The 15780-nt window shown below is 43.4% G+C and overlaps 2 protein-coding genes across 6 annotated transcripts in view; one reads left to right on the top strand and one right to left on the bottom strand.

Annotated features, from left to right (window-relative positions):
• Positions 1 to 935: 935 nt before the first annotated feature.
• On the bottom strand, positions 936 to 12565 carry ZNF213 (zinc finger protein 213). 3 transcript variants are annotated; one of them, XM_020995672.2, is made up of 6 exons: positions 12233 to 12565; positions 8181 to 8717; positions 6977 to 7136; positions 6517 to 6602; positions 2461 to 2584; positions 936 to 2020 (listed from the first exon to the last, which is right to left on the bottom strand). In XM_020995672.2, the coding sequence occupies exons 2-6, from the start codon at positions 8559 to 8561 to the stop codon at positions 1353 to 1355; spliced, it is 1419 nt and encodes a 472-aa protein (XP_020851331.1). In that variant the 5' UTR covers positions 8562 to 8717; positions 12233 to 12565; the 3' UTR covers positions 936 to 1352. The 3 variants fall into 3 exon arrangements, with proteins under 3 accessions (XP_020851331.1, XP_020851335.1, XP_020851334.1); XM_020995676.2 differs by lacking the exon at positions 12233 to 12565 and having other exon boundaries at positions 6977 to 7189; positions 8181 to 8339; XM_020995675.2 differs by lacking the exons at positions 6517 to 6602; positions 6977 to 7136.
• ZSCAN10 (zinc finger and SCAN domain containing 10) overlaps positions 12563 to 15780 on the top strand; it is a 128926-nt gene continuing 125708 nt past the window's right edge. For all 3 annotated transcript variants that reach the window (XM_078152633.1, XM_020995665.2, XM_078152631.1), the window contains exon 1: positions 12563 to 13118. The gene's annotated coding sequence lies outside the window, so the exon portion shown is untranslated. The remainder of the gene's footprint in view (positions 13119 to 15780) is intronic.

The following is a 15780-nucleotide window of genomic DNA, read 5'->3' as shown; positions in this document are numbered from 1 at the left end:
GAGCTTAGGGAGGATACAAAGGATAGCCATAGAAATAAGGACAGAAAGGTCTGGGAGGCAGACATTCTCTGGAAATGTGAAAGGAATTCTTTGGTCCAGAGAAAAGAAGGTTAGGAGTTACAGCTGTCTTCTGGCTGGGGCAGGATTTGAGTAAGAGAAGAAGCTGAAGACAGTGGTCATTGGGGGCTCAGGCAGGGGAAGGAGACATGGAGAACATGGAAGAGACATTCTCAGAGGCCTCCAGAAGAGACAATGATTAAAAACTGCCTTCTTCAACCTCCTTCAAAGATTCAGAGGCCTGAAATGCCCAGTGGAGTCCTTCCTAAACCCCAAAGGAGGCTCCACTAGAGTCTACTTGGGTTCTCAAGACTCTAGAGATAACAGAGACATTCAATACACTGCTGTATGAGGAAAAAAATGCTCTAAAAGAAGTGAGACTGGGGCAGAATCAGGGAGCAAAAGGGAAGGAGGCTGAGAAAGACCACTCACTCCATCACCTCATACTCAAATGCTTTCGACAGATTATTTCACACATCACTCCCTTCCCCTCCTCTCATTTCTAGAAGTTAGAGAAGGACAGGAGGATTGGTACTAATGAGAGTGATGGTGGCTTCAACAGTGTCATCATCACCAAGAGAGGAGCAGCTGCACCCTGCTGGAAGGTGGCTGGTTCCTTTGCCTGTGGACTTATCAGGGTGGAAGAAGATAAAAGCATTACTGTGGCCAGAAACCTTTAGGGGTCTATTGGTCTCGAGGTTGGATGGCGGTCAGGGGAGAAAATGTGCAAAGTATGGGCAGGTAAGGGATTTGTCTCAACTTCCCTTCATCTCACTGCATGCCCTTATGTCTTCAAATTAGTATATATTTCCAGACTCCAGAAACATTAAGTGAAAACAAGAGAGGAAGATGGAAAGGAACACAGAACAAAGAAAAGAGAAGGGAAAAATAAATTTTAAAAAGTCATAAAATTATTTTCTTGGTTTTGAAGAATATGGATGGATGCATGTTCTGCAAGTTTCTGAAGATGAAGTTCAAGGGGACCAAGGAAACAGAAGTGCCTCTAGTTTCTTGTGACAGTCAAGTTTTCTTTGTTTGACTGAAGTCGATATTTGCTGCAGGTGGGAGGAAGGGCTGCAACATAACCATCAGGGAAACGAAGGATGAAGAGATCCTCATGGTATCTTAAAGGGGCAAGAATGACCTTTAATTGGAAAGGGGAATTTCCAGACATTTTGGAGTCTGCTCAGGCGGGCCCTGTCATTGATGCCGGGTGGTTAGAGCAGTCTTTTGTTTTCCTTCCTTCTGGATCTCCTCTCCACCTGGAGGCTCCCCCTCCACGGAGAGAGCCATGGTCATCCCACCGACTGTGCCATCTTTGCATGAAGGCTCTGGTGGGCAATGAGGTGCGCCCGCTGCTTGAAGCTCTTGTCACATTCACTGCAGCCAAAGGGACGCTCACCAGTATGCACTCGGCGGTGGTCTAGCAGGTAGGAGCGGAGAGAGAAGCTCTTGCCACATTCAGTGCACTCATAAGGCTTCTCCCCGGTGTGGATACGCTGGTGGTCAGTGAGGTATGCGCTTCGGCTGAAGCTTTTGCCACACTCAGTACAGGTGAAAGGTTTCTCACCTGTGTGGACACCCTGGTGGCGAACAAGGTCTGAGGAGCTGCGGAAACTCTTCTCACATTCCTGGCACTTGTGGGGCTTCTCACCCGTGTGGGTGCGCTGGTGCCGTGACAGGTCTGAACCCCAACGGAAGCGTTTTCCACACTGCTGGCAGCTGTGGGGTTTCTCAGCTGCCAAGTCTCGGAACTGTCTCCGGCGTGTGGGAGGGCGTCCTCGCCTCACCCCCATGAGGCGCTCTTGCCCTAGCTCCGGGTCAGGTCGATTCTCACTTTCCCAGACTTCACCCTCCTCAGTGCTCCAGGGCACGTCACCTCCAGATCTTCCAGGCAGTGGCTCTACTTCTTTTACACTAGCCTGGTAGGAAGCTTCCTCATTCTGATGCTTGATCCCCAAACCTGAGTGGAGAAAACAGGTCATCAGGCATCTCATCTGACACAAGGCAGGACAAATTAAACTACCTAACTTTAAGAAGAAGTAAGGAACTAAGCCTATCAAACCACGCCAGGGAAAGGCACTGAAGAAGAGACCATCCTGACTGCTCCTGTCCACTTTATGACCCGTGTGAAGTTTCCTTCACAACAAGGAAGCACTCACTGTCTTCTCATCATACCCACCCCCTCCTCTAATGGAATCTGGAAAGCCATATAGAAAACTATATGGGCAAGAGGAAGCAGATGAAGACCCTACAGTTTCTGGGATCAGCCCCAGTCACACTTCCTTTGCCATAGGCCAAACTGGGAGAAGTCACCACCTAGTGACACAGGGGTTAACAGACTGTAGAGCTCAGAGAACTGAATATATGAGAGACTCAACCGTGTGTGAAAACAGTTCTTACCCAGAGAGACATTGCGGAAGTTCTCCCGTTTTATGTCCCAGAAGAGGTCCCTCTGAGCAGGATCCAGACACCCCCATTCTTCCCGAGAGAGATAAAAGGGCACATCTCCAAATGACACTGGTCCCTGAAACAGTGGGACAGTCTGGCTCAGTGTCAGCTGATCTCAGCCCTCAGGTCTGGACTTACAGGGCTGGGATGTGACAAGGGCAAAAGGCCAACAGCCACTGAATTTTGGACAGTGCTCTGAGCCATGCAAAGACTTTCACAAATACATCTAATGAGATTCTCATGACAACCCGTGAGAACTACTGTCCACATTTCAGAGATGAAGAAAACGAAGCTCAGAAAGGAAGTATCTCGTCCGTGAGCACTCAGCTCTATGTACCAGAGGGTCTCTCCCGACTCCCTATCCGGTACTGTTGCCACCACACTGTGCTGTGCAGGGAGGGGCACAAATCTGAAGAATACAATAAAGTGGTATCCCAACCTAAGAGGACAAACTCTTTCTTACTCTGTTTCTTTCCCTAACTTGTCCTTCCTCAACTTCTTCGCCTGCTGAATTCCTACTCATCCTTTAACCTTTCGTGTGTCTCAGGTTCCTTTGGCAGTCTGGGGAAGCCTATGGACCCCTACTTAGAATGTTTCAAATGCATAAAATAAGATACAGAGCAAATCATTATATTAAAATATAGTTATCAACATATTTTCTAAAAAAAAGAAACCCAAGGTGGGGCAGCTAGGTGGTGCAGTGGATAGAGCACAGGCCCCGGAGTCAGGAGGACCTGAATTCAAATCTGGCCTCAGATACATAACACTAGCTGTGTGACTCTGGACAAGTCACTTAACCCCAATTGCCTCACCAAAAAAAAAAAAAAGAAACCCAAGTTTATGGACCTCAGTGAAGAACCCCACTATAAAGTCATCACTTCTACATGGATGACTCTCAAATCTGTATTTCTATTCCTGTTCTCTCTCCCTAAGTCCAGCCCATCTCCATCCACCTGATTTCAAACATGTGCAAAACCCAACTTACTGTTTTCTTCATAAAACACATTCTTCCTTCTGATTTCACTACTTCTGTCAATAATAACATGATTCACTTAGTCACCTATATTTGAAATCTTAGTTGTTTTAAGCCCCCAATTTCCTTAGCTTTTATAGCCAATTACTGATAAAGAGTTATTGATTCTATCTCTGAAATATGTCTCATATCTGCCTCCTTTCTATTCCCATTTTCATGATTCCAGGACTTAATAAAGTAACTTCCTAATAAAGGTCTTCCTATCTTTAGGCTCTCTCTCTTCTAACTGGTCCTTCACACCAATGCCAGAGTTATTTCCCTTAGGCAAAGATCTGCTCAAAAACCCTTCAATGGCTCTTAACTGCCCCTCAAAAATTATCAAATAAAATGCTTTCATCAGGCATTTTAGGGATCTTCAAAATCTGCTACCACCCTATATTTACACTTTACATCTCATGTTATTCTCCCCCAAGTATTCTATGCTCCAGTCAAACCAAACTATTTGTTCAAAGTTTTTATTGGTTCTAATTCTTCCCTACAATATGACTGATGTGAAAATATGTTTAATAGAAATGTATATGCAGAGCCTATATCAGATTGCACACCAACTTGGGGAGGGAGGGGGAGAAAAACTTAAAACTCAAAAGCTTATGGAAGTGATTGCTGAAAACTAAAAATAAATTAATTTTAAAAATGATCTATTGTATATTTCGTAATGTTCTCTATATCTTGTTTGGTCCTAAATTCTTCCCTTATCCATAGAGCTGACAGGTAAACTATTTCATGCTCTCCTAATTTGCTTATGGTATCATCTTTTATGTCTAAACCATGTATCCATTTGACTTTATCTCAGTAAAGGTTATGAGATGTTGGTATGTATATAGATAGATAGATAGATATAGAGATAAGATATATAGTTTCTGCCACACTATTCTCCAGTTTTTGTTCCAAAAGGTTGGATCGTATAAAAAATAATTTTAAAAAATAATAATAAAATAATAAAAAAACACAAAAGTTTGGATCTTTGGGTTTATCAAATATGAAATTACTATAATCATTTACTACAATGTATTGTGTACCTAAACTATTCCACTGATCCACCACTCTATTTCTTAGCCATTACCAGATTGTTTTAATGATTACTGCTTTGTAACAGTTTGAGATATGGTATGACTAGGCCACCTTCCTCCACACTTTTTACCACTGATTCTTGTTTTTTTCGGATGAATTTTGTCTCTATAAAATAACTTTTTGGTAGTTTGATTTGGTATGGCACTAAATATGTAGATTAATTTAGGTAGAATTGTCATTTTTATTACATTGGCCTAGCCTACCCACGAGCAATTAATATTTTCCCAATTGTTTAGATCTGACTTTATTTGTTTCAGAAAAGTTTCGTAACTGTATTCATATAGTTTTTGGGTTGCCTTGGCAGGTAGACTCTCAAGTATTTTATGTAATCTACAGTAGTTTTAAATAGAATTTCTCTTTCTATCTCTTGCTGCTGGACTTTGTTGGTAATATACAGAAATGCTGATTATTTATGTGGGTTTATTTTATACCCTGCAACTTTGCTGAAGTTGTCAATTATTTCAACTAGTTTTTTAGTGGATTCTCCATACCATCATATCATCTGCAAAGAGTGTTAGGTTTGTTTTCTCATTGCCTATTCTAATTCCTTCAAATTCTTTTTTTCTCTTAACACCATAGCTAGCATTTCTACTAAAATTGAAAATCCTGAAAATCAAAGGAGAGATTAATAAAACTGAAAGCAAGAAAACCATTGAACTAATAAATAGAACAAGAAGCTGGTTTTTTATGAAAAAAATACCCATTAAATAGATAAACCATTGGTTGATTTGATTTAAAAAAAGAAAGAAGAAAACCAAATTACTAGTATCAAAAATGAAAGGGGTGAATTTGCCACCAATGAAGAAGAAATTAAAACGATTACTAGGAGCTATTTTGCCCAATCATATGCCAATAAATTGACAATCTAAGTAAAATGGATGAATAGTTAAAAAACGTAAACTGCCCAAATTAACAGAAGAATAAATAGAATACTTAAATAACCCCATCTTAGAAGAAGAAATTGAACAAGCCATCAATGAACTCCCTAAGAAAAGAATCCCCAGAGCCAGATGGATTCACAAGTGAATTTTACAAAACATTTAAAGGACAATTAATCCCAATACTATATAATCTATTTAGAAAAATGCAAAGAAGGAGTCCTACCAAATTCCTTTTATGCCACAAATATGGTGCTAATACCTAAACCAAGAAGAGTGAAAATAGAGAAAGGAAACTATGGACCATTTTTCCTATTGATGCTAAAAATTTAAATAAAATACCAGCAAGGAGGTTACAGCAACATATCATGAAGGTCATATTCTATGGCCAGGAGGATTTTTAATTCGTCCTTTTTCTAGTGTTTTTGCTGGCATGCCCAATTCATTGATCTGCTCTTTCTCTATTTTACTGATATAAGCATTTAGAGATATACAATTTCCCCTAAATACTGCTTTGGATGCATCTCATAGATTTTGCTATGTTGTCTCATTGTTGTCATCCTCTTTAATAATCCTACCTATTCCTTAAAACTAAACTCAAGAGCTGGAGCTAAAGAAGAAGACGGATGTGGATCTCTCACCTCATGACTGGTCCTCATTGCAATCATGAAATACCTATGTTTGACCCAAGTCTACTGAAAGAGGTGGCTTCGAGCCAGGATACTGCAATACCTTCTCCAGCCATTTCCTCTACACACCCAGGAGATGGTTTGGTTTTGAGGCCTTTGTATACTACAGATCTAAACAGAGGGTTTTTAAGGCTCTTAGTTCTTATCATATCCTATTATTACTAGATTGTAATCTTCACGATGGTAGGTACAATGTCTTAAATTTTGTACCTCCCTGGATACCTAGCAAAATGCCATGTACTCAACAGGCATTTCAAAGTCCAGGGCTCGTCTTAGAATGGTAGAGTAACGTTATATTATATCAGCCTGTCAAAGTCCTGAGGTATCCACAACTCACATGGATCCCAGAAGAAAAGAAAGCATCTACCATCTCTCTGGTGCCCCCCTCCTTTAGAAGGGCAGGAAGCCGGGAAGCAGGTTGAGCTGTGGACAAAGAATGGAACCATTAGGGAAACTAAATCATCTCTAGAAATACAGCCCTCTCCAGGGCTCACACCCTCCCTCTACAACACCTGGAGCTCAGTGGGGCCCACCAAATGACCCCCACATACATCATACCATCTGTAATGTGGCCTAGAGAATTAATAGAATACTGACCCTATACTTAGAAGCATTAAAGTAACTGCATTCAGTCCTTTTTTGACCCTAAAGATCCTATTGACCACATTACCTTCATCCAGAGGCCAAGAAAAAAAATCTCTCCCTCATGCAATCTGTCCTAAAGCCCTTCTCCCCTGCCCAAGTTTTCCCAATTCATCTCTATGGCCCCTTTCCTATGGGGATGGAGACTGACTTACAGCCACGGCTCCTCTGTTCCTGGGATTCTGTTCCTGGGTTTCGGCTCCACACCCCTTCCTCTGGAGATACCCCCTTGGCCTGGTTCTCCCTCTGTGCCAGCGGGAGGCCCGAGGACCCCTGAACTCCTCCCTGAGTCTCCGTCCCCTCTGAGGGCTCTTCCTGTCCATGCACAACATATATGCCCATCAGTGCAAGGTCCAGGGTCAGGGAGTCTAAGTTAAAATCCCCAAAATAAAAAAAAGGGTAGACCCATCAGGGATGCATGAAGAGAATAAAGAAACGAATTATTTGCTTCCCGGAAGCACAAAACAATGTGAAATGACATGCTATACTCCCAGTGAACCTCACAGTTAGAAACCAATGAGAAGCAAAAAGCACCAACTCGGACTAGAACTGGCGCTGGCCCCAGCATCTTAGAGTCCAAAGGAGCCTTAAAAGCTAAGACTGGTCTAACCATTTGGCCTCTGCAAAAAGCTTCTCTGCAGCTTCCCCAACAGCTACTCAAACTAACCTCTGCCTGAAGTCTAACAGTAACAGAACTGCCTCTCGCCCAAGGTGTTGTACTCCATTCCTAGACAGCTCTAATGACTGCAAGGCTCTTCCTTTTAGAGAGGTCAGTTCTGCCTCTTTGAGCCTCTGCTCTTGGTTCAAGTTCTGCCTGATGGGGCCAAGCAGAAGAACGCTAATCCTTTTTCCACAGGAGTGCTCTTCAGATATTTGAAAACATCAACGTCTTCTCTTGTTGTCAAGAGGTGTTAAGGCCTTTTTGTCAATGATCCTTACTGAGAAACAACAGGCTGTAATGGAAAGAACACTGGACATGGGTTCAAGTTACAGCACTACTAGTTTTTAGCCCTATGAATTCTGGGTTCATACAGCTGTCTCTCTCTGGGCCTCACTTTCCTATTCTATAAAATGGGGACAAGAATATTTGTACTACTTAGCTCTCAAGGTGTTTAAAAAGAAAGCACTTTGTAAACTGTAAAATGCTATAAAAATATGAGCTATTAGTATTGTTTTTGTTTTGCAGCCCTATCATACACTCTTCTGAAGAGAGATGCTTAAGAATACCAAAGACTAGAGTCCATGGTAGGAATGGCCAGATGTAAGCCAAGGAAGCCAAGGGCAAAGAAAAGTCTTTCCTTCTCCAAGCCCCTCAGTTCCTCCACTTTCTCTTCACTCGGGTAGCAACCACCAACTCACCTGCAGTGGGTTTCTGGGTTGTTTCTGCAGGTTCTCCACCATGGCTACAGCTTCCTCTCCACTTGCTGGGCATCGATTCCTCACCCAACCCTGGATGCCCCCAGGCAGGACAGTCAGGAACTGCTCCAGTACCAGCAGCTCCAGAATCTGCTCTTTTGTCCGGCTTTCCGGCCTCAGCCACCGACAACAGAGTTCCCACAGCTGACTGAAAGCTTCATGAGGCCCATCTGCCTCTCTGTAATGGAACTGTCTGAAGCGCTGACGGAAGATCTCCGAGTTGGTGTCCTCCTTGGGTCGAGGAGCTTCCTGCTCCCAGGAGGAATCCTCCTCCACCTTCACTATCAGGAGTCCCTCTGGTTCCAGTGAGGCCTGGACCTGCATGCCTGGAGTTGCAGATATCACCACACTCTGAGTCACAATATCGATTTAATTCTGACTCGTGCTCCGGACACTGACACTTGAGTTTCTGGGCACTGAACACTTGTGTTTCCCAAGACAACAATGTCTCGCCTCTGAGCACCTGTGAGAGAACCTCTCCTGAGGAAAGGAAAAAAAAAAGAATCAGAGTAACAGCTGGTGTGTGTGTGTCACACAAAAAACTCAGCCTCATTGGTCTGGTCCCAAGTCAGGGCCTTAGGAATAAAGAAATACCGGGTCAGCTAGATGGCACAGTGGATACAGCACCAGCCCTGGAGTCAGCAGGACCTGAGTTCAAATCTGACCTCAGACACTTGACATTTACTAGCTGTGTGACCCTGGGCAAGTCACTTCACCCCTACTGCCTCACCACACACACACACACACACACACAAACAGGAATAAAGAAATACTTCTGTCAAGGCCCAACTCAGGCATAAAGCGTTTTCTGATGCCCCCAGTGGAAAATTATATATTCCTCTTCAAATTTCTCCCACACTGCCTCATATTAGTTATTTATATACATGACTCATCCCAACAGAACCTGCACCTGACTTATCTTTGTATCCTTAGTGCTGAGCAAAGGGCTTCATAACACAATACAGGTGTTTACTAAATGCTTGGTGAATCGAATCAAAACTTTGTAACCTCGAGGGACCTTAGCCATCACTGCAGTTGAGAAAACTGGGAATAGGGAGAGTGTTATTTTCAAACCTCTGATGAAATATCATGTGAAAAAGGAAGCATGTGTAGTTCCAGGGGCTCTTAGATTTAGAATTGGAAAGGTCCTCTGTGATCATCGAGTTCAACTACCTCATTTTAGAGGTGAAGAAAGCGAACCCCAGAGAAATTGTGACTTGCCCATGGTCACACGGTTAGAAAGTAGAAGAACCAGAATTCAAACCCAATTTAGGTGGGATCAGGATCAATGAAAAGAATGATAACAGCTCACATTTACACAGTACTTTAAAATGTACAAAGTCCTTCTGTCGAAACAACCATGGCAGCAGCAGTGTTCTGGAGTGCTGGAGCCAGCTAATACCTACGCTCAAGCCAATTGTTAAATTTTCAGTGTGAGCATCTACACCTTGGAAATTGGCAAGCGCTATACGTTAAGGCTTGAATTATTTTGCTGATTGTCTGGACTTCAGACAGTGATAGAGAAAATGTTAAGAATGCAGATTAAACTTAAAATGTGCCCTATGTACAGTTTTGTTTCATTTTTTCAGAGAGCCAGTTGTTTGTAAGCCAGATTTAGGTTCCACACATACAAGAAATTTTCTAACAAATGGAGCTATCCTCAGATTGGCCAACATGATAAAACAGGAAAATGATAAATATTGGAGAAGATGTAGGAAAATTGGAACACTACTGCATTGTTGGTGGAGTTGTGAAATGAACCAACCATTTTAGAGAACAATTTGGAACTATGCCCAAAGGCTATAAAAATGTGCATACTCTTTGACCCAGCAATAGCACTTCTAGGGCTGTATCCCAAAGACATCATAAAAATGGGAAAAGGACCCACATGTACAAAAATATTATAGCAGCTCTTTCTGTGGTGGCCAAGATCTGGTATATGAAAATGTAATGGAATACTATTGTGCTATAAGAAATGATGAGCAGGCTGACTTCAGAAAAACCTGGAAAGACCTATATGGTCTGATGCTGAGTGAAGTGAGCAGAACCAGGAGAATGTTGTACACAGTAATAGCCACATTGTGTGAGGACTAATGCAAGGATCTAAGACATCTCCAAAAGTCTCACAATGGAAAATGCTATCCATATCCAGAAAAAGAACTATGGAGTTTGAATGCAGATTGAAGCACACAATTTGCTTTTTTTTCCTTCTGTTTTGTTTTGTTTTCTCTTTCTTGTGGTTCCTCCTACTGGTTCTAATTCTTCCCTACAACATGACTAATATGAAAATATGTTTAATAGGAATGTATATGTAGAGCCTATATCCACTTGTACATCATCTTGGGGAGGAAGGTGAGGCGGAAAGGGGGAGAAAATTTAAAACTCAAAAGCTTATGGAAGTGATTGTTGAAAACGAAAAATAAATTAATTAAAAAAACAAAAAAACAAATGGAGCTATCCAACAAAAGAATGAGTTGCCTTTACACTAATGAGTTCACCATCCTGGTCTGGATGACTACTACTCTGAAATATTAAAGAGTGGATTCCTGCATCAAGTGGAAAGTTAACCTGAAACAGCCTTTCAAATCTAAGATTCTGTGGCTGTTAGCTACAAAAAATTTAGTGTCAGTGTTTTTCCCTCAAATATAATAAAAAAGAAAAGGAGCTGGGATCCCACCTTCATAGAGAAGAAGGGTTCCACAAAGTAGGTACAAGACTGTTTGTATCAGAATCTTCTGGGTCCAACACTGGGTAATGCAAAGGCGTCCCAAGATGCCTCCTTTCCAAGAGGGAAAGGAAATTTCCTGAAGGCCCCAGAAAAAGGGCCAAATTATACCTGTCATCATATTCTTTGACTCTGCATGCATACCTAGAGAGGGAGCCAGTTACAGTGGAAACAGCACAAGACTTGAAGTTAGGACACGGAGGTCTGAATGCCATCTCTAAGATCTGCTTAGCTATCTCTCCAGGCAAATCATTTCACCTCTCCAAATCTTAATTCAATTCAACAAATATTTATTAAATCTTTACTGTTTGCAAGGCCCTGTGGATACAGATATGTAAACAACATAGTCAATGTCTTCAAGGAATTTACAATTCAATAGGGAGATATAAGACTAAGACAGATGGCTGTAAATTACAAGGAGACAAACAGAGGTTCAATTCAATTCAAGGAAGAACTTTCTAACATTTAGAACCTCCCTCTAATCCAATCCAACAGTCCAATATGAGCAAAGCATAGTAGTAAACACTAAAGATCAAAAGAAAAAACAAAAGCTGTTCTTGTCCACAAGGAGCTTTTACATAGTCTATATATATATTCCAATTACATATATAATATATTCTATTAGGGGAGAGAATTCAATATATACACAGAGAAATAAATACACCTAATTCTAAAAAGTAGAGGGTACTGGGGAAAGGGATTATCAGCAAAGGCTTACCTTTGGACATGGCATATGAACCAAGGCTTGAACAAAGATGGGGGTTCTAAGAAGTGGAGGTGAAGGGGAGTACATTTCAGACGTGGGAGACAAAGGCAGTCACAGAATGCTGAGTTGGGGAAACGGGACGGAAGAGAATAAGCATTTGTTAAGTACCTATGTGCCAGACACAGGGCTAAGCCAGAGTTATGGGAACAGAGAGTAATCCACAGTAGCCCCTCACAATAACACCAGGAAGAACTTGTTAAGCACAAAGAAGCAGAAGGAACACAAGGAGAAATTCATGGAATGAAGTCTCATTTCCAAAGGAACAACCTCAGTTTCCACACTTGTATAACAGGAATGATACTTGCACTAGGTATGACTCCATCTTGTTACAGGACTGCAGCCTGCAGGAGGACAGGGACTGTGTACAAACGTACAAGCTTTTTATCTCCTCAGCGCCTACCGCAACGTCACAGGATTAATCAGTGTCGGACGGAAGAAATGCAACAAGTCACTTGACCTCACTGACATCGGTAAAATGGGTACGATAGTAAATGCCTGCCCTACCTCACTCAGAGACTGGGGAAGCGGTCTCTGGGAACGGTAACGCGCTGCAGGCGGCTGCGCCGTCCTCTTTACTCCGATCATCTTTGCTGTCGTAGCTCGGGGCCCCTCCGTCCGCCCGCCGGCCAAGGGGCGGCGCCTGGGCATCCGGCCTCGCCCGGGCGCAGTCGGCCGGGGTCCCCATGGCGTCCCCTCGGGCTCTGCCCAGCGGCTCAGGGATCGAAAACCAACCGACATCAACCGCTCACCGGGACACTGCCAGTCCCTGGGGCTCCGCGGGTGGCAGGGACCGGCACTGGCCTGCTTGGGACACTGCGGGGGGCTCTCGGGGCAGGCACGGGGACGCCGAGCCGCCCCGGCCCCGCGTGGATGCCGCGCCTCCGGGGACACTCACTGCCAGCTGCCGTGGAACGGGCGGCTTCTAGCTCCGCGACCAGCACGCCGACCCTGACTTTCCCGAGGCGCATTCTGGGAAACGAAAACACTGTCGGGAGACCCCCCCCCCAGGAGTAGGGACTACAACACCCAAGATGCAAGGCGATGCCGCCCGGAAGCTATGCCTGCCCCTGAACCAATGAGCAAAGAGGATAATTTATCCGAGCCAATTAAAGCCGACTTCATGATAACTTCCGGGAGGGAAAACGCCGAGCACCGTAAACTCCAGCATCCCCTCTTTTTTTTTTTGCATGTTTTGGTAAATTACCACTCTGGAATATATAGTTCTAGGACTGGGAAACTCAAGTGAAGCTATGAACGCCACTGCCGCGAAAGGGAAGGGTTACATTTATGAACCCTTTACATTGTGTCGGAAGTGTTTTGGGAATTGTCGCCTGGGATATTTGGGCTGACCTGCCCCTCTTTCAACGCCTGCCATCTGGGCACCACTCGGGTAAGCGGTGAGTCGGCCCTCCGGGGTCTGGAGGGCAAAAGATTGGGCTCTGAAAGAAAAATGAGACAGAGGCCGGGAAAACGGCTCTCTTTCGAATGACTCGATCACTCCCATCCTCCCTTAATTTCTTTGACCTCCTGGACCAGAAGCATACTCGGGGGTTATAGTTTGGGAGGGAGTTTTCAGGCGGTTGTAATCTGGAAGGAGGAACTTCCTGGAGAATGTAATCGGGAAGAGGAGAAGAGGAGCTTTCTGGGAGATGTAGTCCCAGAAGGAGGCGCGTCCCTGGGAATGTAATGGGAGAGAAGCTTTACTGAGGGGCATGGTCTGTGAGGGAGGAAAGTCACATATGAGCCTCTGTTGAGCGCTGGGAGTGACGTTAGACGGTATCTAGGTCTCTCATTTTACTGCTGAAAAAACGGAGATTTAGAGCTGTTAAGTGACTTGCCCAAGATCTTGAAAGAGGAGCATCATGGGGGATGTAGTCTGGGCAAGAGGGAAGAGTGTCCTGAAGGATGTCTCCCGGACAAGAGAGGAGCTTTCTGGGAGTTGTAGTCTGGGCTGGAGGGAGGCTTCTTCCACTGGGGATGAAATCCTGTGTATTTGTGGTTTTAGGAATGAGGCCGATGCCTTGACTCTTGACACTGTGGCCAAGTAAGGCGTTCATTGAAGTCGTGGAAAATTCGGGCTAGATTGATGAAGCACAGACATCTCATTCTTTTCAAAGCCTATTATCTCTTGTCTCCCTCATCTCATTTCTTATTGATTGCTCCAAAGCCCCATTTAAAAATATGTTCTTCTTACTTTCCAGTCTGAGGGAATCTCATCTGCAAAAAAGGAAGTGTGAGTTGCTTACATTTTTCCATAATCCTCCTAATGAAGCTGCCTTCCTGAAAAAGGGAACTGCCCTGTCCAAGGCCCTCTGCAAACTTACCTCAGCCTACCTATCTGAACTGTTGATCAGTCAGTGAAAAATAAGCATTTAAGTGCCTTCTGTATGCCAGGCACTGTTAGGTGTGGGAATACAAAGATGAAAAAGAAACAATCCTGACCTTTAAGATGTTTATATGTAGTCTAGCTACATGTAACATGTGTAAGTATATCAAAGATAGACACAAGGTAAATTCAGGAGAAAGGAACTCACTAGCAGTAGGAAAGATCAGGAACAATCATGTAGGGATGGTGCTTGAGCTCAACTTTCAAGGAAATTAGGAATTCTAATGGCAGAGGTGAGAAGGGAGTGGCTGGCTGTTGGTGGGCTGCAAGATACTAAGGGAGATGAGTGAGAGGAAGGCAGTGTCACTGGGAGCAGGACAAACTCCAAGGGAAACAGGAGGTGATAGGGACAAGGGCACAAGTAGCAGGCTTGATACTGACAAGGAGAAAAGCCATTTCTTTCTTGGGCACTGTAGCGAAGGTAGAGCAAATGGCTGAAGATCTATATAGATTTTGAGGTGTGGAGTAGAGAAGACAAAAAAGCTAATGATGGATGGCCGTTTAAATTTCTCAGTAAAGTAATAGGTGAGGTCATTTACAAGAAAGAGAATACTAGGAGAGTCATAAGGGAAGTGAAGAGAGACAAGAGGGTTTGAAATAACCTCTGAGAGTTATATTAAAGAAGCATAAGAAGATTGCTTTGCCGGAGAGCCCAGTTGAGATTAGATAATATGAACTTGAATGGACCTTATCTCAATTCTAAGTTTAATTAGTGGTGTAGATGCACAGAAAACAAATGGCTGGGGGAGCAGAGGAAGGAGGGATATAGGGTTGAATATCTGATGGGGTATAAGTAGGACCAGGAGAAAAGGGATTTCAGGTGAGATTTAAGTACCTAGAACTGGTCAGTCACAAAATAAAGACTGAAAACAGTAAAGTGAGGACTCAATAGGACTGATAGTTTGGGAGAACAGGTAGAAATGGAGAGTATGGAGGTCATGGTCAGATGAAGAACAGGTTTAGGAGGAGTAAATAAAGTAGGGGGAGAGATGAAAGGAGAAGAGATTATCATAGAATCTCAGAGTTGGAAGGGATGTTAGAAGCTACCTAATCCAAGTGATAACAGAATAAGAATCTCCTATTAAATATAACCAAGTGTTCATCCAGTCTCTTCTTGAGGAACTCTTCCTCAACAGTAGAATAGGGATAATAATAGCACCTACCTCTCAGGTGTGTTGTGAGGATCAAATGAGATCTTTATGAAGCACTTAGCACACTGCCTGGGAGACAGAAAGTGTTATATAAATGTTAGCTATTATTAATAACAATATTCTGAATAGCTCTCTGGGAGGGATACAGTGGTAAATGTAGGTAACGTAAAGACAGAGAGGTCGAAAGAAAGATGGTGGGGGCGGGTGAGGTGGGGCGCCAGGGAAGAGCACCAGAGAACCTTTATTAAGCACTTACTATGTGAAAGCACTGTGGTAAGCACTAAGGACCTCAGGACAGAGATTTCTCCAAACTGGGAAAGGGAGTTGTCAAAGAAGTAGAAAAGGGGTTTGGGGGGGGAGGGGGGGAGAAATAGACAGACTTTTTTAACTAAAATAAATTGTGGTATCCAGAACTGCAGACTCCAGATGTTGTCTGACTAGCACAGAGTACCCTGGGATTCTGACTTTCAGAACACTACACATCACTTAATGCAGCCCTAAGGCTGCCTTAGTTT

Source organism: Phascolarctos cinereus, unplaced genomic scaffold (assembly GCF_003287225.1).
Source record: "Phascolarctos cinereus isolate Bilbo 61053 unplaced genomic scaffold, phaCin_HiC Scaffold_4;HRSCAF=312, whole genome shotgun sequence".
NCBI classification, from domain to species: domain Eukaryota; kingdom Metazoa; phylum Chordata; class Mammalia; order Diprotodontia; family Phascolarctidae; genus Phascolarctos; species Phascolarctos cinereus.
The sequence above is the reverse complement of the archived record's forward strand: the minus strand, read 5'-3'. Positions and strand labels throughout refer to the sequence as shown.